We start from the raw sequence: 24,083 nt of genomic DNA on the forward strand, positions 1-24,083 counted from the left end.
AGATCATATATGCTGTGATTTTAAGCTCCTTCTGCAAAATGTTTTATAAAGAGTGATGCTCCCACTGAAAAATAATATTTTTTAATTAATCTCATTTTAATTCTTGCTAAGTATTACATCCACAAATGTAAATTTGCCAAAGTGAAACCCAATTTTTGTGCTTTCATGATAGAACTCCAGATGTATTTCAAGTCAATTTCCTCCTCTAGTAACAAGAAAGCTATCAAAACTATAAATCTAGTCTCCCACTTTGAAATCTTCAACTCAGTGTAATCCTCATTGTTCATGTCCCCTGGTATTCTCTCTCTCTCTCTCTCTCTCTCTCTCTCTCTCTCTCTCTCTCTTTATTTATTATTTAAACTACTTATGTATGTATTTATTTTGGTATGCTTATTTGTACATAATTTATTAATAATGATACTTGTCATGTTTTTGCACTGTTTTTGTAGCTTGTAAAGCAAAATAAAGTTGTATTAAAAAAATTAAAAAAAAGGTCAGGTGGTTGTGACGTGTTTCTGAGGCTCAGCTGATAAACATGTTTATATAAAACAAATAAAAACACGAGATAAATCCCTGATTGTCTGTTAAAGAAATACATCTGCATGTTTTTCTGTTTTGTTTTGCTTATTAACAACATTGTTAACGCGTTCTTTGTCAATAAAGATGAGAGGGAAAAAAAGAGTTCATGTGACACAGTCACGTGATATTCTGCATCGTGACGCGACGTCAGCTGCCCGCAGAGGAACTCCGTCAATCCTCCGCCGACCTTCGTTTATTTCGCCGTGATTCTCCGGTTCTCGCTCCGGTCCCAGGTCCCGTGTGTCCGCATCTCCTCTGCCCGGCATGGCCAGTCAGTCTCAGGGCATCCAGCAGCTGCTGCAGGCCGAGAAGAGAGCCGCCGAGAAGGTGGCCGAGGCCCGCAAACGTGAGTATGATGGGCGGCCTTCGAGCCGCCGCGGCCCGTTAAACGGTAGAAACCTCCGTGACTCCCGGTCCTGGGCCGTCCGGGACCCGATAGAGCGGCTGAGACCGGGACGGGGAGCCGCTGGAGGTGGTAGAGTCCGGGGTAAATGAGCAGGCAGGGCGGCGGGGGTCGGCTGTCTGGCAGACACCGAACTCCGCCCAGAAATCGGTGGATTCAGAGATTGTGAGCCGCTGCTGGGTGTTCGCTGACCGGGGGGACGGAACCAACTGGGGCCGGGGGGGCGACACGGTTCTGTCTGCTCATCGGCTCACAGTCCGCTGCTTTAACCGCAGCACTGCGACTCTAACGGGGGGAGGGAGGGGCAGCAGTGTCCGCTGCTCCTCAGACCATCCGCCCCGATAACACCGGGAATCAGGTGGGAAAAACCACCGAAACAAACAGGCGCCGATGTCTGGGTCTTTGAGTGAGATCAGCACCCGGAAGTCTGGACCAGGGAGGTCCACATCCGGTCCTACCGGAGGGCCCCGGTCCTGGAGGGTCCTGGAGGGTCCCGGTCCTGGAGGGCCCCGGTCCTGGAGGGCCCCGGTCCTGGAGGGCCCCGGTCCTGGAGGGCCCCGGTCCTGGAGGGCCCCGGTCCTGGAGGGCCCCGGTCCTGGAGGGCCCCGGTCCTGGAGGGCCCTGCTTCAACACACCTGATTCAGAGGAAATAGAAATAGAAAAATACTTTTTTCATCCCCCAATGGGGGAAATTCAAATTAGTCAAGTAGCTCAACATTTTTACATATTTACAATGATTGTCTGTTTGGGCCCAGTTGAGAAGTTGAAACTGGACGTTTTCATGTTTTAAACACTTTAAAACAGGCCTGAAAACCTTTTTTCTAAATTAAAAATATTTTAATAATTAAAATAAATTAAAATGGTATTATTATTATTGTTAATCCCAGAGGAGAACAGAAAGTGTCACCTGTGTGACTTAAATGAGGTGGAAAATAAGATGCATTTTGGGTTTTTACTGTCCTTTTCACCATGAAGTTAGACTTAAGCTCTTCCTTAAATTGACCTTGGAATGTCACGATTTGTTTATGTCCGATGAGTGCAGACTAACATATTTGTTTCCCGAAAAAGTGTTTTATTTAGCCCAATATGTGTTGGAAGCTCACCAACTTTATGTCTGAGTGGGGTTGTTGTTTCCTGAGGACCGTACATGTTGGATTAGCCATGATGGAGATGTTCTTTTGACTGTTGCTTTTTATTACTGATGGCGTGTCCTTGTAGGCCCATGCGGGCCGGGCACCTTTTTGGTGTATGACACCGTTTAACAAAATAAACAAACAAAAAAACCTAAAGTGTGTTTACTGTTTGCTGAGGTCAGAGGTCAGAGGTGATGATGTCACACCGTGTGTCTCCTTCCAGGGAAGAACCGGCGCCTGAAGCAGGCGAAGGAGGAGGCCCAGGCTGAGATCGAGCAGTACCGGCTGCAGAGGGAGAAGGAGTTTAAGACCAAAGAGGCAGCCGTGAGTCCTCCTCTTCTTCTTCTTCTTCCTGTTTATCTTCCTCCTGCTGTTTAGAATAGAAATAGAAAAATACTTTATTCATTCCCCAATGGGGGAAATAGCTCTAGTAGATCAAAATTTTTAAAAATATTTACAATGATTGTATTTTTTTTAAATCTTATTTGTATTTACAATGTTTATCATCTTCCTCTTAACCTGCTCACTTCCTGCTCTCTGTGCCCCCCCCCTCCCCCAGGCTCTTGGTTCCCATGGTAACAGCGCCGTGGAGGTGGATCGCGACACAGTTGAGCGGATGGGTAAGATCCAGGACAGTTACCGCGGTAACCGGGAGGCGGTGCTGGGCGAGCTGCTGCGGCGTGTCTGCGACATTCAGCCGGAGTTTCACGCCAACTATCGCGTGGCCGGCTGAGGGGCGGGGCCAACCAGAGGGGCGGGGCCATCGTCTGGACCAGAGGGGCGGGGCCAACATGGGCGGCGTAGTCGTTAGCAGGGTTAGCTTGGTTAGCTTGTTCAGCAGCCGATGTGTTCCTGCTCTGCTGAGTCGTTGTTATTGTTGTTGTTTACAGAGTATTTATATTTCACAGTAAATCTTTCATTTCCTTCTGAGTCCTTCAGAATAAAAGTCTTCCTCTGTCAGCCAATCAGAAGGCAGATCAGCAGCCGGTGTTTCACCTGGAACCTGACGGTCAGCTGCTGATTGGCTGTAGGGAGCTGTGTTGTTTGTGATCATGTGACTTTCTGTTGTTTGTGAAGATGAAATATTAAACGTTGATTGGCTGAAATGCCTTCCTGATTCCTTTCCTCACCTCGTCTCCTTCCACCTGAGAGAAGGAGTCCAGAGCTGTGTTCGAAACCGAATACTGCATACTGCATACTGCATATTACATACTGCATACTACATACTGCATACTGCATACTTCATACTTCATACTACATACTACATACTGTATATTTCATACTGCATACTGCATACTGGATACTTCATACTGCATACTATATACTGCATACTTCATACTGCATACTACATAGTTCATACTGCATACTACATACTGCATATTACATACTGCATACTACATGCTGCATATTTCATACTGCATACTGCATACTGCATACTTCATACTGCATACTACATAGTTCATACTACATACTACATACTGTATATTTCATACTGCATACTGCATACTTCATACTGCATACTACATAGTTCATACTGCATACTACATACTGCATATTACATACTGCATACTACATACTGCATACTGCATATTACATACTACATACTACATACTGTATATTTCATACTGCATACTGCATACTGCATACTTCATACTGCATACTACATAGTTCATACTGCATACTACATACTGCATATTACATACTGCATACTACATACTGCATACTGTATACTACATACTTCATACTGCATACTGTATACTTCATACTACATACTGCATACTACATACTGCATGCTGCATACTACATACTGCATACTACATACTGCATATTACATACTGCATACTACATGCTGCATACTACATACTGCATACTGCATATTACATACTGCATACTACATATTACATACTGCATATTACATACTACATACTGCATACTGCATATTACATACTGCATACTACATACTGCATACTGCATACTGCATACTGCATATTACATACTACATACTACATACTACATACTTCATACTGCATACTGCATACTACATACTGCATACTGCATATTACATACTGCATACTACATACTGCATATTACATACTTCATACTGCATATTACATACTACATACTGCATACTTCATACTACATACTATATACTACATACTTCATACTGCATTCTACATACTACATGCTGCATACTACATACTACAAACTGCATACTTCATACTGCATACTACATTCTACATATTGCATATTACATACTGCATACTACATATTACATACTACATACTACATACTGCATACTACATACTACATACTGCATACTACATACTTCATACTACATACTACATACTACATACTGCATACTACATACTGCATACTTCATACTACATACTGCATACTTCATACTACATACTAGATACTACATACTTCATACTGCATTCTACATACTACATACTGCATACTGCATACTTCATACTACATACTACATACTACATACTGCATACTACATACTGCATACTTCATACTACATACTGCATACTTCATACTACATACTAGATACTACATACTTCATACTGCATTCTACATACTACATACTACATGCTGCATACTACATACTACATACTGCATACTACATTCTACATATTGCATACTACATATCTTTATCTTATCTTTTATTATTATATATTTGGACATCCAGTGCGGGCAACAAAGAAAAGAATTTCATTGTTCAGGGAAACACGTTTCTAACTGCACATATGACAATAAACCTTTGAATCCTTGAATACTGCATATTACATACTACATACTACATACTGCAAACTGCATACTGCATTCTACATACTACATTCTACATACTACATACTGCATACTTCCATACTACATACTCCACAGTCCTTGTACCTGAGCATCTTCAGAGGAATGTGTTTTCTCTTTGTTAACTTAACTCTGAGCTCTGAACCATTCAGGCAGGAAAAAGGCTCCTAACTCAAGGGATGAACCAGTGTTGGTTCTGACTTCATTAAATTAATATTTTCCACCTGGATGCAGAATAAATTAGTTAATATCTCTGCTGCTGCGCGCCACATGTGGACCTGCACGAGGGTGGTCGGCAGTAAAACCTCCGATAAGATCTGTGATAGATAAGTGCAGTTTATCAGGAGAACACTGAGATCCCTTCAGATTGGAGTCCTGGAAATGTTCTGGAGCGGCGCCACGTGAGCCCGGACGGCCTTGTTAAAACCTCCATACATCAGCAGGTGTTCGGGGTCATCACAGCCACTTTAATTAGTCATTTATTTAATATTAACATACTGAAGTTTAATCAAATCAGAATAAAGTTTATTCAAATTAATTTAATGTCATTCTATAAATAATTTAATTTTCATCACTTTACAAAATAGTAACATTTAAAAGATTTTTTTACTCACTGTTTTTTCTTATTTTTGTTTAATTTAACTTAGATTTCAGAATATGAATTTTTTCATTTTTTTTGTATTTTATTCAGAAAAAATATAAAGTTGTTCAAAACATTTAAAATGTAATGTTTTTTTTCTAAATAGTAACTAATTACGTCCACTTTAATTAAATCAGTTCATTTATGGCCATTTTGAACTTTAATCTCTTGTTTACACGCGCTCGTCTCGTGCAGCCATTCGGATTACGTGACTCCCTTTTGAAAACACCACCTACGTGGCTCCATTTAAGCTCCGCCCCGGCACCTCAACTCGCCATTTCATTGGTCCAAACCATGCCTCTCCATTTCTCCGTCTCCCCATAGCCCCTCCTCCCTGGTATAGACGTCATGACGCAGTGGACGGAAGCGGCGCGTACGGAGGAGAGTTGAGGAGAAGAAGAAGAAGGACTTTCTGCTGTTTTTCCTTTTGAATTATCTCGGTTCGGTTCTGTTTTCGCTCCCCGGAGTCAGAGCGGAGGACAGACTTCCTGAAGAAGAATTTCCGCGTCAGTTCCAGGTGAGCGCGTCACCTGTTCCGTGTCTCTTTAACGGTGTCAGTGACCTCTGCTGCTACACGCTAACACACTCTCCGCCGCCACGCCAAACCCCATTGAAGAAAATCGCTATTTAAGATGTTATCTTATTTTCTTCGGATGGACGCGGCTGAGGCGGCACATTGTGACCGTTTCTGAAGCAGTTAGTTCCCGCTGTAACATCCGTGTGATAGAATTCACCTGCGGACTTAATATACCTGTAAATCCCGACTTTAAATGGCCCGGAGTGTGGCCATCACTGCCGCCGTGTCAGTCTGTCTTGCTCCAAGAAACTGACGCAATTTAACGGAAGGTTGGCCTGAAAGGGACATTCACACATGGCGGTTGGTGCGGCGCACGCCGCCGAATTGTAGCTCAGCTCGTGCGCTCTCAGAAAAAGGTGTAAAATTTAAAGTGCGCCGTGCACGCGAGCAGAGCGTCATGTTGTGACGTGTGACCTGAGCCGGCAGCCTGAGGGCCGGTGTGGTTCTGTGGGGGCCGGTGTGTTTGTTGGGAGATCCAGCTGAGTGTGACCTGAGGTCAGGCTTTATTCAGAGCAGGACACGTACACAGGAGGAGGACCGAGGTTCACTCTGAGCTCACAGACACTTTCATCACTTTCTGTCCTCTCTGCTGATACAAGTCTGAGATTATTGAGAATGTTTTACAATAACTTTATTTATAAAGTGCTGTTTTAAAATAACTTTATTTATAAAGTGCTGTCTTAAAATAACTTTATTTACAAAGTGCTGTTTTAGAATAACTTTATTTATAAAGTGCCGTTTTAGATAGATAGATGGATAGATAAATACTTTATTCATCCCAATTTGGGAAATTGTTGTTGCAGCAGCATACAGTAAAATATATGTAAACAATTAAAGTAGAAACAAGCAAATAAAATAAAATAAAAATAATGAATAAACATTTGGTATATACAAATAATAACTTTATTTACAAAGTGCTGTTTTAGAACAACTTTATTTATAAAGTGCTGTTTCAGAACAACTTTATTTATAAAGTGCTGTTTCAGAACAACTTTATTTATAAAGTGCTGTTTCAGAACAACTTTATTTATAAAGTGCTGTTTCAGAACAACTTTATTTATAAAGTGCTGTTTCAGAACAACTTTATTTATAAAGTGCTGTTTTAGCATAACTTTATTGATAAAGCCGTTATAAGACAGAGCAGGTTGGGGATCAAAGGTTGAAATCTTAATAAATAATCTGGATAAATGAAGCTGAAGTCAGATGGATGCCGGCCTATAAAAACGGGTTGTGAGGTTCTGAGCAGGGATTCTGAGTCTTTGGGCGGGTCGGTCCAAAGCTGAGGGGTCCTGATAAGCTCACCTTCAGGGGTCAGAACCACAGGGACTGTAAAGGTGTCTCCAGGTGAGCTGCGTCCCACAGGAAAGCTCAGACAATGGATCAAACCGTGAGCTGTTTACGTTCCTGTGGGAGGGTCGGCCTGCAGGAAGCAGAGCCTGGAACACAATCTGAGGGTTTCAGTCCGGAACATCTGAACACCGTGTGTCTGATGGGAAACGGGCCCAGATAAAAGGAGACGGGCCCAGATAAAAGGAGACGAAAACATTTGGATGTACTGAACATTTACAGCATGTAGCTATCTGAATGTTCAGAACTGGAACTCACAGATCAGCTGCAGAGTTCCTGAAGCTTCTGAGGAAGGAAGGAACCTGTTTGATCTGATCCGACCCACTGAGGAAGCGGGCTGAGGTTTGGTCATCATCAGAATATTAAACGATGTAATCATCATTAAATATTTGATGGCCATCGCTGTGGCGAGCTGACTCAATTTGTGGTGAAGCTCCGCCTCCTGCTGCCTCTCAGGACAGAATTAGTGGGTGGTTCTGGTCCTGGTTCTGGTCCTGGTCCTGGTCCTGCTTCTCAGAGAAGCCGACAGATGGTGTAAAGTCTGACAGGTGAGCAGGTCCACCTGACAGGGTGCTGTTATCTCTGATTAGCTCTATGATTGATCACATCAGCCGTTGAACAGTGGACCCTGTCAGTGTGAGTGATCAGAAGCTTTGATCAGAACCTTTGATCTGAACCTTTGATCTGAACCTTTGATCAGAACCTGTGATCTGAACCTTTGATCTGAACCTTTGATCAGAACCTTTGATCAGAACCTTTAATCAGTATCTGATTGATTTCTGGCACAGAGCTCAGCTGACTGGGCTTTATCTGCCAGAACCAACTGGACCCGCTGGTTCTGGTTCTGGTCTCTGTGTGAGCTGACTGTAAGCTCCGCCTCTTTAGACTCCGCCCCGTTAGGCTCCGCCTCTTTTGGGCAGAAAGTGGTTCCAGCTGATGGTTCTGGAGACATATTGTTCTGACAGGAAATGCAGTTGTTGTTGCCGACGGCGATGGCTGACATTCAGCCTGGTGGTAATGGTTCTGTGATCTAATTGGCTGATGGCAGAGGGACCTGGTGGAGCTCCGATTGGTCAGTTCTGCCTCGTGTAGCCTCGGGGGCTGGCGGCCAATCGGATTACCGCCAAGGATCTGCTCGCTGATGTCAGCCCGTTGCCATGGTTTCGACTCATGGAGGGTGTTATTAGCTGCTGTGATGTCACCAGCGGTCAGTCTTCTTCTGTCTGTGGGAGAGTCGGCGTCTCTGAGCGAGGCAGGTAAGAGAGAATGGCTTTGTTAAGCTCTAAACTCTGTAAACTTTAGCAACATTTGAAACATTTTCAGGTGAGAAAGTAGTCGTTTAGATCCCCAACGTGTTGAAAACCTGACAAAATACCGGCTGTTTACAATTTTGTTCCCACGAATTCGGCGCTGCTAAAGCTAGCCGCAGTGAGCAACGCACTTCCGGTTATTTTCACAAAATAAAATACCCGTTGCCTTTTATCAGAGGGAAAGCCATTACCATACAATTGGTGCTTTTGTTTTGAAAACAGGAAGTGAACCTACCCTCGTTGTAGCTAGCTTGAAACTGCCGTTTTGACAGGAAATGACGATCGGCGACGTCACGTTACGTTGCATCTTGGGTAGTTTGAGTATGAGTAGTAACCTCATGATGCATACCCAACATTTAGGAGAATCTAGTATGCATCCGGGAACTTCTGCTTACTCAAACTCGCATACTAACTCAGAAAGTTAGTAGGAGTAGTAGGAGAAGTATGCGGTGTGGAACACAGCCGGTGTGTTCTGGTTCTGTGGTTCCAACATGAACATAAACCCAGAATCTGAGGCAGAACCAGAGTTAGTTCAGTTCTGAGCAGCTTTAAAGTGAATATCTGCAGATGTTTCCATGGTAACAGCTGCAGAGATGCACTGAAACATGTTCCAACATGAACATAAACCCAGAATCTGAGGCAGAACCAGAGTTAGTTCAGTTCTGAGCAGCTTTAAAGTGAATATCTGCAGATGTTTCCATGGTAACAGCTGCAGAGATGCACTGAAACATGTTCCAACATGAACATAAACCCAGAATCTGAGGCAGAACCAGAGTTAGTTCAGCTCTGAGCAGCTTTAAAGTGAATATCTGCAGATGTTTCCATGGTAACAGCTGCAGAGATTCACTGAAACATGTTCCAACATGAACATAAACCCAGAATCTGAGACAGAACCAGAGTTAGTTCAGTTCTGAGCAGCTTTAAAGTGAATATCTGCAGATGTTTCCATGGTAACAGCTGCAGAGATGCACTGAAACATGTTCCAACATGAACATAAACCCAGAATCTGAGGCAGAACCAGAGTTAGTTCAGTTCTGAGCAGCTTTAAAGTGAATATCTGCAGATGTTTCCATGGTAACAGCTGCAGAGATTCACTGAAACATGTTCCAACATGAACATAAACCCAGAATCTGAGGCAGAACCAGAGTTAGTTCAGTTCTGAGCAGCTTTAAAGTGAATATCTGCAGATGTTTCCATGGTAACAGCTGCAGAGATTCACTGAAACGTGTTCCAACATGAACATAAACCCAGAATCTGAGGCAGAACCAGAGTTAGCTCAGTTCTGAGCAGCTTTAAAGTGAATATCTGCAGATGTTTCCATGGTAACAGCTGCAGAGACTCACTGAAACATGTTCCAACATGAACATAAATGATGTTGTCGATGATGAGGCTATCGGCTGTTTATCTGCTGGAGACACTTCTTTAGGCCTGACACTTCTTCTTTTGTCCGGTTTCCTCAGATGTTTTAAGGACACACTGCACACCATGCTGAGATATGCAGAGTTTTCAGCTAACCGCTCTTTGGGAATCACCTTGTTGCTGCAGAAATCCTGTTTTCTGTCTGTCACACTGTGTTATCTTTGCTGTTTTTCACACATGCAGCTAAAGAAATGGGAACAAATCTTAATTCCAGTCTAAAACCCACAAAGAGCTTCTAGATTATTCATTTCTGGTGGCTTAAAACAGTTTAATCATTTCATTTATATTAATTGTTCCATAATTAGTCATTAGATTATATCTTTTATTCCTTTTTTAAGCTTTTCTGTCATGAAATTGAATCTTATTTACTTTTTCTTGATGTTGAATAACATATAATTCTTATTATTGTCTGTTTTTTTCCTACTTTTCTACTTTTAGACGTGATAACATTCATTATTTTGGGATTAGGATTTTTTTTTAAACTGAATTTCATATATTAATTTGACTCTTTTGGTAACTGAAAGCAGTTTTAACGTAAATGTACAAAAAAGTTGAGCTTTGAAGCTGTTTTTCACAGATGCAGCTAAAGAAATGGGAACAAATGATGTGTCTCTGTGACAGGCTGCTGGGAACAAAGTGCCTAAAGATCCGGTTTAAAATTCACATTCCTCTGAAGTTGCTAAGGCGGGACTGATCTACTGTAGGCAAACTGGTTGTATATGTCATTGTCCAATCAGATTAAGGTCGCGCCTGGTGTTGCCACACCCATTTGGGGCGATTTCTGTCAGGGTCGAATTTGCACCAGGAAGCTCCCGTTGACATGAATGGTACGTCAGTTTTTTTTCAAAAATCCTGCTCCCAACACATTTTCTATTCGGGTTTATGTGCTCGCACAAACGACGTGCTTTCCTCATACGTCTGTTGTGCGGGACCATGAACATTCTACGAAGAAGATGGCGAGTGTGGAGTGCAACAATACGGTAGTGTTTCTGACAGAAGTTCCCTTTAGGCGTCGTACTAATGCGGAGAAGGAAGTTTGGAAGGATTTTGCGGGATTTTCGAGCTCGCCTTGCGAGGCAAAGATGAAACCCAGGGCTCCACCAACCCTGCTATTTTTCCAGGTCGTATTTGATGTAGCTAAATAACTTACCCTTTTGTGCTCAGTCATTGACTTGTAATGATTGAAATCTTTTATATAATGTTGACAATAATAGCAGAATGTATAATGACACATTCATTGTTAATGGTGCAGTATTATATTTAAAAAAGAGAGAAATCTCACATAAGTAAGCTGCACTTAACCATGTTTGACAACTGGTTATGCTTTTCTAAGTCATATTTTCCAAAACTTCAATAAACACTTGACTTGAATTTATATGCTGTCATTTTAATGACATTCTTTAGAATGAAAATTTAATGAATCTTATCATTAAGAGCTTATGTGTTTACTTATTTCATAGAATCCTGGAACAATATGAGGAAAATAAATAAATAATGGTTAAGGTGTAATATTAACTGATTGGCAAATTATTAACTGGCTAATGTTTTGCTTTGAAGGTTTTACAATGTAACTTCCCAAGTTTGACACTTTTAACTGGTTCAGTGTTGCCATCTGGTGGACAAAAGAGATATTGCCTAAAATTGATATCTGATATCTGAATTTATAGGCACAAACAAGTTAGGGAAATGGTCTCGCTACCAAGACAAATATACCTCAGTCCTGTGGACTTTTATGGTACTTATGGACATAAAGGGGGGGAAGTTGCACTACCTAAAACAAATGTCAGGAGTCGCCACTGCCCTAAGGAACTCCAAAGCTCATCCTGATCAGGACACTTTAAAGGTTCCAGGAAAGGAATGAGGGCCCAGCATTAAACCCTGAGGAACTCCAAAGCTCATCCTGATCAGGACTCTTTAAAGGTTCCAGGAAAGGAATGAGGGCCCAGCATTAAACCCTGAGGAACTCCAAAGTCTGTAATAACCAGGTTGTACAGCAGCATTAGATTCTGGCTCCAGACTGCTCGTCCACTGAGGTGCTGCAGCTCTGAGCAGCTCGGGGACAGCCCCAGTGCATTATGGGAGTTGTAGTTCCAACAGTCGGAGCAGCTCATCGCTCATAACAACATTTGTTGTTTCCGCAGCCATGAACCACATGGAGCACATGGAGCACATGAACCACAGCTCCACGGAGATGGACCACAGCCATCATCACACCACAGCTGGACACGACCACGGAGGCGGTGACGGCGGGGGCCACGGAGGCGGGGACGGCGGGGGCCACGGGGGAATGGTGAGCAGCACAGCTACATGCTACATGCTAATATGACCACATATTTGTGGGATGTCATAAACTCGTGCTGTGGTTGCCTAGGTGATGACCTTCTACTTTGGGTGCAACAATGTGGAGCTGCTGTTCACGGGGCTGCTCATCAACTCCCCTGGAGGTCAGTGTCACATGACCCGCCACCATTAGGGCTCCTCTTTCACGTTTCACTTTATTTATTTATTTAATGTTTTATTTAATGTTTTATTTATTTATTTAATGTTTTATTTATTTAATGTTTTCTTTATTTATTTAAATAATGTTTTCTTTCTTTCTTTATTTATCTCTTTATTTATTTAATGTTTTCTTTCTTTATTTAAATAATGCTTTATTTATTTAAATAATGTTTTATTTCTTTCTTTATTTAATGTTTTCTTTATCCAGTTTTACATCAAATTCAAGTTTTTATATATATTTGTGATTCGTTCACGTTTTAAACGTTTATATTTATCGTCCAATCAGAGATGGTCGGGGCCTGTATAGGAGTCTTCCTATTGGCTGTCCTGTACGAGGGCCTGAAGATCGGCCGCGAGGTGCTTCTGCGCCGCAGTCAGGTCAATGTGCGCTACAACTCCATGCCGCTGCCGGGCAGCGACGGGACGGTGCTGACGGAGACGCACAAGACGGTCGGGTACGTGGCACGTGCACACACACACACACACACACACACACACACACACACACACACACATCAGAGGCGTCGGCGGCATGTTAATAACCAATGAAACTGACTCGCTGTTTACTGTCAGCTCAGTGATTGACAGACACTGTTTGGAGGGGGCGGAGCCTCTCACTGGAGAAAAGCCCCGCCCATTAGGAGTATCTCTCAGGTAACCCAAGTGGTTCTGGTTCTGAGCCTGGTTCTGATCCTGGTTCTGATCCTGGTTCTGGTTCTGGTTCTGGTTCTGATCCTGGTTCTGAGCCTGGTTCTGAGCCTGGTTCTGGTTCTGGTTCTGAGCCTGGTTCTGGTTCTGATCCTGGTTTTGGTTCTGAACCTGGTTCTGATCCTGGTTCTGATCCTGGTTCTGATCCTGGTTCTTGTTCTGGTTCTGGTTCTGTCCTGAGATGCTCTGATCGGTAAATTATTGATCAGAAGCTTCTGATTAGAGAATCTCATCACAGAGTTCCTTTCTTCTTCTTCTTCTTCTTCTTCTTCTGCAGTGGTAGTTAAAGTCAGAACTCTGGTGGCGCTGGAGGACTTCCTGTTTGAGCCTGCACATGGCGCCCTATTCTGAATGCTAAGGCTAATGCTAACAGTGACATTGATATTAACAAACATGTTCGTGTAGCGCTAACAAAGCTAAAAGCTTGTCAGCTAAACTAAAGCTTCATTATTTGTATAATCCACATGTTTACTGTTAGCATTATCTGTTTTTAGCTGTTTATGTTTGGCTAACAGAAATGGTAGTGACTGTGCTGACATCCTGTGAGAAGCTAAAATGCTAATGCTACAACACATGTTCACCATCCTCTCTCGTCCTCAGGCAGCGGATGCTGAGCCCGAGCCACTTTCTACAGACGCTGCTGCACATCGTCCAGGTGGTGGTCAGCTACTTCCTGATGCTCGTCTTCATGACCTACAACGGCTACCTGTGCATCGCCGTGGCAGCCGGTGCCGGCATGGGCTACTTCCTGTTCAGCTGGCGCAGGGCGGTGGTCGTTGACATCACAGAGCACTGCCACTAGCTAGCACTTTAGTTAGCATCATAATTAACTGTAACACACACCTGCACTCTGTTATTGGCGTGCTAATGAAACTAAAGCCAAATTAGTTTGTAAAAGACACTTAATCACAAATGCTACCATGGTAATGGCACGAAACACTGTAGGTTAGCGACCCTGAAAAACGGCGAGCTCTTATCGGCGTGTTTTCTACCGTAAACTTGAACTTCCTTCTGGCCAATCACAGCTCAGATTCCCCCGAAAAGTTCCTGGCTGAATCCCCTAATTTCATTCATCTTCTTTTTAGTGCCAAGGCAACATTAGCATACGTAGCTTTGTTAGTTAGCATTGTTAGCGGCTCTGTAGAGCCTTCAGAGAACAGCATTTAATCATTTTTTCATCATAAAGTGATTAGACGAATGATTTGGTTTACAGGTTTTATCAGCTGACTCGTAACAGAAAAATGACTCTGCATCTTTTACAGTAAATTTGTTTCTCCTGTTTGCTTCTTTCTTTCTTTTCTTTTGTTGATGAACTCGTTTATACTTTGAAGGAAAAGAAAAATCGAAATTTTAACAAAAATATAAAACGCATAAAAAACATTATTCTGATTGTTCTGTTATGTAAACAAACAAGTCAGCTGACCATGATGTAAACAAACATGTCAGCTGACCATGATGTAAACAAACACGTCAGCTGACCATCATGTAAACAAACACGTCAGCTGACCATCATGTAAACAAACAAGTCAGCTGATCACTACGTAAACAAACACATCAGCTGACCATGATGTAAACAAACACATCAGCTGACCATGATGTAAACAAACACGTTCAGGTCTGAGCAGTTTTCATTCAACAGAATTTGATCAGCCATTTTGTTTGTTCGTGGGTCACCACCACCGGCCTTAACGCCGCCTGCTGCCTTACTGTGACCGACTGCCAAACATCCCTCTGACTGGAGACGGCTGCTGTCGTCATGGAAACCGAGGTCTCTTTGGTGCTTCGGTGTTTGTCTTTTTGTGTTGAAGCTTCAGCCAGTGATAGATAATTTATTAGGAAGTTGGTGTTGTGATTTTTTTTTTTTATTCATTTAATTGATTCACACTGAGGTGGGCGGAGTTTGGATGGTGGACCAATGAGATTTGAGGGGACAGACCAGTTACTGGATTTCTCTACATTCAATGTACAGCTGTCCTGTGTGGCCAAAAGTATGAGGACAGCCTTGTTCACACGTGTTTATGTAGTACGATCACACGTATGTAACGTTTGTAACTTTTTACTGACCAGGCGTGTCCACAGACTTTTGATCATACACTTACCGAAACCAGGCATCACCTCTGCTCAGGGGTCGTCTGCTTTGCACCCATTTGGATCCCGGACGAGCCCCCAACAACCTGATGAAAAACTTGATAAACTTAACACTAAAAAACAAGCTGCTGCATTTCTATGAATATTTCAGACAATCAGAGTTTCTTCTCTTTGCTCTCAAAGAAATCCGATTAGGTTTCTAAAACCACCGGATTTGGACGACCTCGGTGTCACTGATTAGTTGTATTTGACCCACGAGAACCTTCTATATATCGGAATCAGTAGCAGACAGCACAACTCCGGTTAACTCATTTAAAAGAACATTGTAAACTGATCTTGGAATAAATCACGTTTAATGTTCATCAGATGAATAAACGATAATCTCAGATTAAAGTGAAACAAAGCTTTGAGAACACAGCGAACTGCAGCCGGGTGTCAAGACTTTAGGCTGCGCTGGGCCACAGCAGGTCGGTGTCTGGTTTCAGGTTTGGTCTTGGTGTGAACTGTTGATGTTTCATGTTGTGAAGGAAACTGTTTTATCTGGATGTTTGAAATGTCACAAATGCTGGAATCGTAAAGAAAAATAAAGTATATGTAGAAGATGAGTGTCTGCTCGTCTCTTGATTAGAATAAAAGGAAGAACAACAGCAGCTGCAGATTACCTGAAGTCCGTTTCACAAAGCAGGTTTAGTGAAAACTCAGAGGGCTCATTTACATCGTTTGTGTGGTAAAGAGGGGTAAGACTGACGAATGATTTGGTTTACAGTGTTATAAATAAGTGCGTTATAAATAAAATGTATTATTATTATTATTATTATTACTACAGGTTTTATCACATAACTGTGATAAAATTTGTAAGAGGGGCCCTCTGGGGCTCTCTGGGGACCCTCTGGGACTCCCTGGGGGCACTCTGGGTTCCTCTGGGACTCTCTAGTGCTCTCCGGGGGCCCTCTGGGGGCCCTCTGGGGACCCTCTGGGGCTCTCCGGGGGCCCTCTAGGATCCTCTGGGACTCTCTGGGGGCCCTCTGGGACCCTCTGGGGGTCCTCTGGGGGTCCTCTGGGGGCCCTCTGGGACTCTCCGGGGGCCCTCTGGGTTCCTCTGGGACCCTCTGGGGGCCCTCTGGGACCCTCTGGGGCTCTCCGGGGGCCCTCTGGGATCCTCTGGGGGCCCTCTGGGTTCCTCTGGGACCCTCTGGGGGTCCTCTGGGGGTCCTCTGGGGGCCCTCTTGGGGCCTCCAGCAGTGGCTCCCTCAGCCCGCTGTTTGGTGGCTCCTCCCTGTTGTTCCCCTCTCGCCGCCAGGCGGCAGCACGGAGCCTCCACAGCTGCCGGAAGTGCAGAAGAAGAGCAGCGTTTCCGGGTAGCAGGTGTTTTTGCTGCAGGTCAGATACTTTCGGACAGATTCCTGCTTCTGAAGAAGTTCTGCGCGGTGTCTCCGGGTCCCATCGGCCCAGTTTCATGCCCTGCTCTGCTGCCCGCTAACCGGATCTCACTGTCGGCCCCGCCGCCCTCCGTCCTCGCACCGACCCCGTGATGGCCTCCAGACGGCCGGACAGCTTCGACGGGCTCGGCTATCGGGGCCGTGACGACCCGCTGTACGGGGCTGGATACCCGGTCCGCAGCGCCGGAGCCCCTGCCGAGCTGCAGCACCACCACTGGGTCACCACCCCGCCGGACATCCCGGGCAGCCGCAACCTGTACCCCGGGGAGCGGACTCCGCTCTACGAGGACCCGCTGGGGGAACACGGAGGAGCCGCAGCCGGCTGGGACGCTCCGCAGCCCGGAGTCCCGCCTGCCGGTAGGTCGGTGTTAGCGGGTGTTAGCCATCAGAGCCAGTGGTCTGAGAAATGTGTCCTTCTGAATGTAAAACGGTGTTAGCTCGCAGGCTAACGGTTAGCTCACCGGGCTAACGGGGCTAATTCTAAGTGTGTTTGTTTTGGTGTTAGCTCACCGGGCTAATGGTTAGCCTGCTGGCTAATGAACAATAAAACATCGTTATAACTACGTTGTGACCTTTGACCTTTTTCCAGCTTCAGTTTATGTGACGTCAGCAGGTTGACTTTAACCGTAAAAAGGTGTAGAAGCTCCTTCTGTCACATTAAATTAACACTAACACAGCTACAGGAAACTATCTTTGTTAGTTGAGTTGTTCCGTAGGTAAAGTGAATAAAGTCAAACTGATTATTATTTTTATTTTCCATGTCAGTGTAGAAACTGAAGGAAATATTTCTCTGGTATTACACGTATTTATTTATGCTTAAAGATGTCTGTAAGCAGAGATAGTTTAAACAAAGATAGTTTAACATGAGATATGCAGAACGTTTCCCCTGATGTTTCCATAGCAACCCTCAGGCAGCTGGGTGGGATTCTGAGTTATTGTAGGAATCCAGATGTGAAAGTCTGGAGGATAAATCAGCATCTGGAGGCTGAGGCATTAAAGGCGTCGGTCTGAATCCCGTTCTCAGAGTTTAACTGAACACTTCGGTGTGGGTGAAGGACCCCTCGGTGAGGTTTGGGACCACGTTTGTTGGCTGTCAGAGGAGCTAACGCTGTGCTACAGTGATGTAAACAAACAAACAACCAGGGGTGTCAGATGGAAACATGCAAATATGTACATATAGAAATAGTCCTTAGAGCCTTTTCATTAGTAGAGTCTGTTATTGATTTAAAATATAGTTCTACATCTTTAATAAAATGGCGTTTTATCAGCAAATTTCCATTATGAATTGAAAAATTAGCAAAAAGAATAAGCAAGTTTATTATAAAAAAAACATTTAGCATCCTCTATGGGGAATCTATAGAAACAAAATAAAACATTTTCCCAGCATGAGGAAAAATTCCTTAAAATATTGTCATTAATAAACAGGCTAAACTCCATCCCAAACCTTCGTGTTAAAGGGGCGGAGCCAAAATAGATGCGTCACAGTTTCTGGAAGGCCATCACAGAAACTGCATTTAGTTATGTTATTAGTTAGTTAGTTATGTTTCTGTCCCTTTTAAATGTTCCAGCCTTCAGAAAGGGTTTCAGCATCGTGTTCTCTAACTGTAGTTAATCTGATTGGCTGCTCTGATGGATCTGATGGGTTCCTCCACAGAACTCTGTGTTTGGCTCACGATTTAACTGAGCTGCCATGGTGTGCAGCTGATCTGTCGCACGCTGATGATGTCACAGACTGATGATGTCACAGACTGATGATGTCACAGGCTGATGATGTCACAGGCTGATGATGTCACACACTGATGTCACAGGCTGATGATGTCACACGCTGATGATGTCACAGGCTGATGATGTCGCAGGCTGATGAAGTCACACACTGATGATGTCACGCTGATGATGTCACACGCTGATGATGTCACAGGCTGATGATGTCACACACTGATGTCACACACTGATGTCACACGCTGATGTCACACGCTGATGAAGTCACAGGCTGATGTCACACACTGATGATGTCACAGGCTGATGATGTCGCAGGCTGATGAAGTCACACACTGATGATGTCACAGGCTGATGTCACACGCTGATGATGTCACAGGCTGATGATGTCGCAGGCTGATGAAGTCACACACTGATGATGTCACGCTGATGATGTCACACACTGATGTCACAGGCTGATGTCACACGCTGATGTCACACGCTGATGAAGTCACAGGCTGATGTCACACACTGATGATGTCACAGGCTGATGATGTCACACACTGATGATGTCACACACTGATGTCACAGGCTGATGTCACACACTGATGTCACAGGCTGATGATGTCACACACTGATGATGTCACAGGCTGATGATGTCACACACTGATGATGTCACAGGCTGATGTCACACACTGATGAAGTCACAGGCTGATGATGTCACACACTGATGTCACACACTGATGATGTCACACACTGATGTCACACACTGATGATGTCACAGGCTGATGTCACACACTGATGATGTCACAGGCTGATGATGTCACACACTGATGATGTCACAGGCTGATGATGTCACACACTGATGATGTCACAGGCTGCTCCTCACTAACCTCCTTCTCTTTGTTCCTGTTGCAGAGCAGCTGAACAGATTCGCCGGCTTTGGGATCGGACTCGTCAGGTTGGAAACCTTCCTGATCAGCATTATTGATCCTGATTGGTTGATTATGTCAAACACCTACAAGGTTCCATAAGGAACAGCGTTTATGTTTGGGTCTGAGTAGAGCAGAACCTGAGCAGAATCAATAATGTTGATGATCAATATGGGTTCTGTTTCTGTGAGACGATACAGAGGGAATTAACCTGTGTGTGTGTCTCTGTGTGTGTGTGTGTGTGTGTGTGTGTGTGTTTGCAGTCTGTTCACAGAGAACGTCCTCGCTCACCCGTGCATCGTCTTCCGCAGACAGTGTCAGGTACCAGCAGCCTTCTGATAAATAGCCGATCAATAACTGATCAATAACTGATCAATAGCCAATCAATAACTGATCAATAACCCCTCCTGTCTGTTCCTGATGAAGTGACGCTCTGCTGCTCTCTGATTGGCTCTCAGGTGAACTACCACGCCCGCTGCTACCACCTGACCCCGTTCAGCGCCGTCAGCGTCATGTCCTCCATCACCAAGGCTCAGGTAATGGCTGCTCAGAGATCAATAACTGGATCTGACCCTAACGGGTGGCTAACGGGTGGCTAACGGGTGGCTAACGGGTGGCTAACGGGTGGCTAACGGGTGGCTAACGGGTGGCTAACGGGTGCTGTGATTGGCCCACAGGGGGCTAACGGGTGGCTAACGGGTGGCTAACGGGTGGCTAACGGGTGGCTAACGGGTGCTGTGATTGGCCCACAGGGGGCTAACGGGTGGCTAACGGGTGGCTAACGGGTGGCTAACGGGTGGCTAACGGGTGCTGTGATTGGCCCACAGGGGGCTAACGGGTGGCTAACGGGTGCTGTGATTGGCCCACAGGTGGCTAACGGGTGGCTAACGGGTGGCTAACGGGTGCTGTGATTGGCCCACAGGTGGCTAACGGGTGGCTAACGGGTGGCTAACGGGTGGCTAACGGGTGGCTAACGGGTGGCTAACAGGTGGCTAACAGGTGGCTTACAGGGGGCTAACAGGGGGCTAACGGGTGGCTAACAGGTGGCTAACGGGTGCTGTGATTGGCCCACAGGGGGTGAAGGCTCTGTGGAAGGGGATGGGCGGCACCTTCATCGTCCACGGCGTCACGCTGGGAGCAGAGGGCATCATCAGCGAGCTGACGCCGCTGCCACGGTAACCACAGCAACCAGAAACGGTTCCACCGCTGCCCCGAACGCCTTTAATCTGCAGAAGAAGAACACCGTGGTCAGAGCCGGTTTAACTGAACCGGTATAACTGATTCAGTTAAACCGACCATTTAAACCGGTTCAGTTAAACCGGCCATTTAAACCGATTCAGTTAAACCGGCCATTTAAACCGATTCAGTTAAAGCGGTTCAGTTTAACCGATTCAGTTAAACAGGGTCCGTTAAACCGGTTCAGTTAAACCGACCAGTTAAACCAACCGGTTCAGTTAAACCGGGTCAGTTAAACCGGTTCAGTTAAACCGTCCAGTTAAACCGATTCAGTTAAAGACATGGTAGGTAATCCTGTTCAGAAACACATTTTGTAATACTGGGTGAAATGGTCCGTCTATCCTGAGAGAAATCTATACAAGATGTATTTAGAAAAAGGGACGAAAATAATCAGACCTCTGTGGCAGCTGCAGGACTGAGAAAAAGCTGACCAATCCGAGATCAGCGTCCCGCTGATCTCGGATTGGTCGCCTACAAAAAACCAATCAGATGCCTCTGCTTTCTGCCTACGCCCCCCTCTGCCGGCTCCCTGCTCCATGTGCGCATGCGGTTCCACCGGCTTTGGATGAAGCACTGACGGAACGGGGAGGGGGGGGTGGAGCTTAGAGGAGTGGACACTTTCGAATCTTGCTAGCTCTCTTGCTAGCTCTCTAGGATTACCTACCATAGCTTTAAACCGGTTCAGTTAAACAGGGTCAGTTAAACCGGGTCAGTTAAACCGGTTCAGTTAAACCGGCCATTTAAACCGTCCATTTAAACTGATTCAGTTAAACCGGTTCAGTTAAACCGGTTCAGTTAAACCAGTTCAGTTAAACCGGTTCAATTAAACCGATTCAGTTAAACCGGTTCAGGAGCAGCAGTGGAACCCAGTCTGAGTCGTCCAGTCTGATACGTGTTCTATAACTGTGTGTGTGCGTGTGCGTGCGTGCGTGCGTGCAGGGAGCTTCCTCACAGGTGGAGCTGGAAACAGCTGGCAGGACATTTACTGCTCAAAGGGTCAGTTACCTTCTTCTTCTTTACTGTTACACCTGAGGGGGCGTGGCCAGGTCAGCTGTTTCACCTGTACAGGTGTTTCTCCTGCCCTGAAGCCCGCCCCCTCCCCTTTGCATGCCTTTCTGAAGCCCCGCCCCCTCCCCTGTGCGTGCCTTTCTGAAGCCCCGCCCCCTCTCCTGTGCGTGCCTTTCTGAAGCCCCGCCCCTCCCCTGTGTGTGTTTCTGAAGCCCCGCCCCCTCCCCTGTGTGTGTTTCTGAAGCCCCGCCCCCTCCCCTGTGTGTGTTTCTGAAGCCCCGCCCCCTCCCCTGTGTGTGTTTCTGAAGTCCCGCCCCCTCCTGTGTGTGTGTTTCTGAAGTCCCGCCCCCTCCTCTGTGTGTGTTTCTGAAGTCCCGCCCCCTCCCCTGTGTGTGTGTTTCTGAAGCCCCGCCTCCTCCCCTGTGTGTGTGTTTCTGAAGTCCCGCCCCCCCCTTGTGTGTGTTTCTGAAGTCCCGCCCCCTCCCCTGTGTGTGTTTCTGAAGTCCCGCCCCCTCCCCTGTGTGTGTGTTTCTGAAGCCCCGCCTCCTCCCCTGTGTGTGTGTTTCTGAAGTCCCGCCCCCTCCCCTGTGTGTGTGTTTCTGAAGTCCCGCCCCCTCCCCTGTGTGTGTTTCTGAAGTCCCGCCCCCTCCCCTGTGTGTGTTTCTGAAGCCCCGCCTCCTCCCCTGTGTGTGTGTTTCTGAAGTCCCGCCCCCTCCTCTGTGTGTGTTTCTGAAGTCCCGCCCCCTCCCCTGTGTGTGTGTTTCTGAAGCCCCGCCTCCTCCCCTGTGTGTGTGTTTCTGAAGTCCCGCCCCCTCCCCTGTGTGTGTTTCTGAAGCCCCGCCTCCTCCCCTGTGTGTGTGTTTCTGAAGCCCCGCCTCCTCCCCTGTGTGTGTGTTTCTGAAGTCCCGCCCCCTCCCCTGTGTGTGTTTCTGAAGTCCCGCCCCCTCCCCTGTGTGTGTTTCTGAAGCCCCGCCCCCTCCCCTGTGTGTGCCTTTTTTGAAGCCCCGCCCCCTCTGACGGCCCGTCTCTCCGCAGGTTGACGGCGGTGGTGGCGCTCCCGTTCTACTGTGCCAGCCTCATAGAGACGGTCCAGGTGACTGATTATTGATTATTGATTATTGATTGCTCCCGCCCTGCCGGAGGCGCCGATCTGATCGCCCGTCTTCTTTGTTCTCAGAGCGAGATCGTGCGGGACGAGTCGGCCTCCGGCCTGCTGGACTGCGTGCGTGAGGGCGTGACTCGCCTTCTGGGCGTCGGCGCCCCTCACAGCCGCCGCCTGCTTCCTCTGAGCTGCCTGCTGCTTCCCGTCGCCCTGCACGCCGTCCTGCGCTACGCCATCAGCGCCTCCGTGCAGCGGGTGGCGCTGTGGCTGCACCAGCGGGGCAGGAAGCAGCGGCCGGACCCCTCCAACCCTCTGGACGCCTACTTCCCTGAGCTGGCGGCGGCGTGGGTGGGGTCTCTGGTGGCGGACGTGGCGTTGTTCCCCCTGGAGACTGCGCTGCACCGCCTCAGCCTGCAGGGCACGCGCACCATCATCGATGCCACCGACGGCGTGCTGGCCGCGGGGAGCGGCGGCAGCCCGCTGGTGCTGCCCGTCAACACGCAGTACGACGGCTTCTCCGACTGCCTGCACGCCATCCGCCGCAAGGAGGGCAGCGCCGGGTTCTACCGCGGCTTCGGGGCGCTGGTGACTCAGTACGCGCTGCACGGGGCGCTGCTCGCCGCCGCCAGGACGCTGCTGAGGGTGCTGCTGCTGGACTCCAAGGCCAGCTAGGGCGTTGCCACGGAGACGCCGCCTCGCTTCCTTTGGGACGTTTCTTATAATGAGACCCGGCCAGATGCCGTCTGATTGGCTGATGACGGGCTGGAAGTGATCAAGTGACTCTTTGATCTCTATAGCAACCACACACCCTGTCGTCTGTCACCATGGAAACCGCATCACTTCCTGTGTCTCGGCATGAATCCGTCAGATTTCTGTATAAATGTGTAAAAATGAGAAAATCTTAAATTATTTCTGACTCATTAACATAAAGTTTCTGAAATAAACTGCTGACTCATCAGAGGTGTCATGTGATCATTTATCAGAAAACTTTATTCAGTTTGTTTTGATTCTGATGAAGTCAAATAAAAAGCTTCAGCTGCTGTTTTTCTTTAGTTGTTTGGTTCTTTGATCAGAAACCTGTTTTGGTTCTGGTGGATCTCTGGTGGTTCCGTCCGTTTGATTGGATCGTTTTTATCTTTAAACATGTTTTTAGGGTC

At 46.1% G+C, this 24,083-nt stretch overlaps 3 protein-coding genes and 1 long non-coding RNA gene across 6 annotated transcripts; 3 read left to right on the plus strand and 1 right to left on the minus strand.

The window, feature by feature from the left end:
* On the minus strand, window positions 1-3,462 carry LOC142372551 (uncharacterized). The gene is made up of 3 exons (XR_012768269.1): window positions 2,611-3,462; window positions 2,282-2,485; window positions 1-1,617 (listed from the first exon to the last, which is right to left on the minus strand). It is a non-coding gene; the product is annotated as an uncharacterized LOC142372551 (long non-coding RNA).
* On the plus strand, window positions 697-3,221 carry atp6v1g1 (ATPase H+ transporting V1 subunit G1). The gene is made up of 3 exons (XM_075455480.1): window positions 697-925; window positions 2,339-2,439; window positions 2,675-3,221. The coding sequence occupies exons 1-3, from the start codon at window positions 844-846 to the stop codon at window positions 2,846-2,848; spliced, it is 357 nt and encodes a 118-aa protein (XP_075311595.1). The 5' UTR covers window positions 697-843; the 3' UTR covers window positions 2,849-3,221.
* Window positions 3,463-5,902: 2,440 nt separating the features above from the next.
* slc31a1 (solute carrier family 31 member 1) lies at window positions 5,903-16,119 on the plus strand. 3 transcript variants are annotated; one of them, XM_075455784.1, is made up of 6 exons: window positions 5,903-6,083; window positions 12,361-12,509; window positions 12,591-12,663; window positions 13,005-13,173; window positions 13,292-13,372; window positions 14,027-16,119. In XM_075455784.1, the coding sequence occupies exons 2-6, from the start codon at window positions 12,363-12,365 to the stop codon at window positions 14,226-14,228; spliced, it is 672 nt and encodes a 223-aa protein (XP_075311899.1). In that variant the 5' UTR covers window positions 5,903-6,083; window positions 12,361-12,362; the 3' UTR covers window positions 14,229-16,119. The 3 variants fall into 3 exon arrangements, with proteins under 3 accessions (XP_075311899.1, XP_075311901.1, XP_075311900.1); XM_075455785.1 differs by lacking the exon at window positions 5,903-6,083 and adding an exon at window positions 11,061-11,340; XM_075455786.1 differs by lacking the exon at window positions 13,292-13,372 and having other exon boundaries at window positions 5,904-6,083.
* Window positions 16,120-16,833: 714 nt separating this feature from the next.
* slc25a46 (solute carrier family 25 member 46) lies at window positions 16,834-23,884 on the plus strand. Its single transcript, XM_075455361.1, has 8 exons — window positions 16,834-17,310; window positions 19,567-19,609; window positions 19,844-19,901; window positions 20,039-20,116; window positions 20,655-20,755; window positions 21,756-21,812; window positions 22,860-22,917; window positions 23,002-23,884. Exons 1-8 carry the CDS (start codon window positions 17,046-17,048, stop codon window positions 23,596-23,598), a joined length of 1,257 nt encoding a protein of 418 aa, XP_075311476.1. The 5' UTR covers window positions 16,834-17,045; the 3' UTR covers window positions 23,599-23,884.
* Window positions 23,885-24,083: the final 199 nt, after the last annotated feature.

This window comes from Odontesthes bonariensis, chromosome 22 (genome assembly GCF_027942865.1).
Source record: "Odontesthes bonariensis isolate fOdoBon6 chromosome 22, fOdoBon6.hap1, whole genome shotgun sequence".
NCBI lineage: Eukaryota > Metazoa > Chordata > Actinopteri > Atheriniformes > Atherinopsidae > Odontesthes > Odontesthes bonariensis.

Coding starts and splice junctions, on each gene's coding strand:
- atp6v1g1 (XM_075455480.1), top strand. CDS start 844: ATGGCCAGTCAGTCTCAGGGCATCCAGCAGCTGCTGCAGGCCGAGAAG. Junction 926..2,338: donor GGTGGCCGAGGCCCGCAAAC/GTGAGTATGATG, acceptor GTCTCCTTCCAG/GGAAGAACCGGCGCCTGAAG. Junction 2,440..2,674: donor TTAAGACCAAAGAGGCAGCC/GTGAGTCCTCCT, acceptor CCCCTCCCCCAG/GCTCTTGGTTCCCATGGTAA.
- slc31a1 (XM_075455784.1), top strand. CDS start 12,363: ATGAACCACATGGAGCACATGGAGCACATGAACCACAGCTCCACGGAG. Junction 12,510..12,590: donor GCGGGGGCCACGGGGGAATG/GTGAGCAGCACA, acceptor GTGGTTGCCTAG/GTGATGACCTTCTACTTTGG. Junction 13,373..14,026: donor CCATTAGGAGTATCTCTCAG/GTAACCCAAGTG, acceptor TCTCGTCCTCAG/GCAGCGGATGCTGAGCCCGA.
- slc25a46 (XM_075455361.1), top strand. CDS start 17,046: ATGGCCTCCAGACGGCCGGACAGCTTCGACGGGCTCGGCTATCGGGGC. Junction 20,117..20,654: donor CCTCCATCACCAAGGCTCAG/GTAATGGCTGCT, acceptor ATTGGCCCACAG/GGGGTGAAGGCTCTGTGGAA. Junction 20,756..21,755: donor GAGCTGACGCCGCTGCCACG/GTAACCACAGCA, acceptor GCGTGCGTGCAG/GGAGCTTCCTCACAGGTGGA.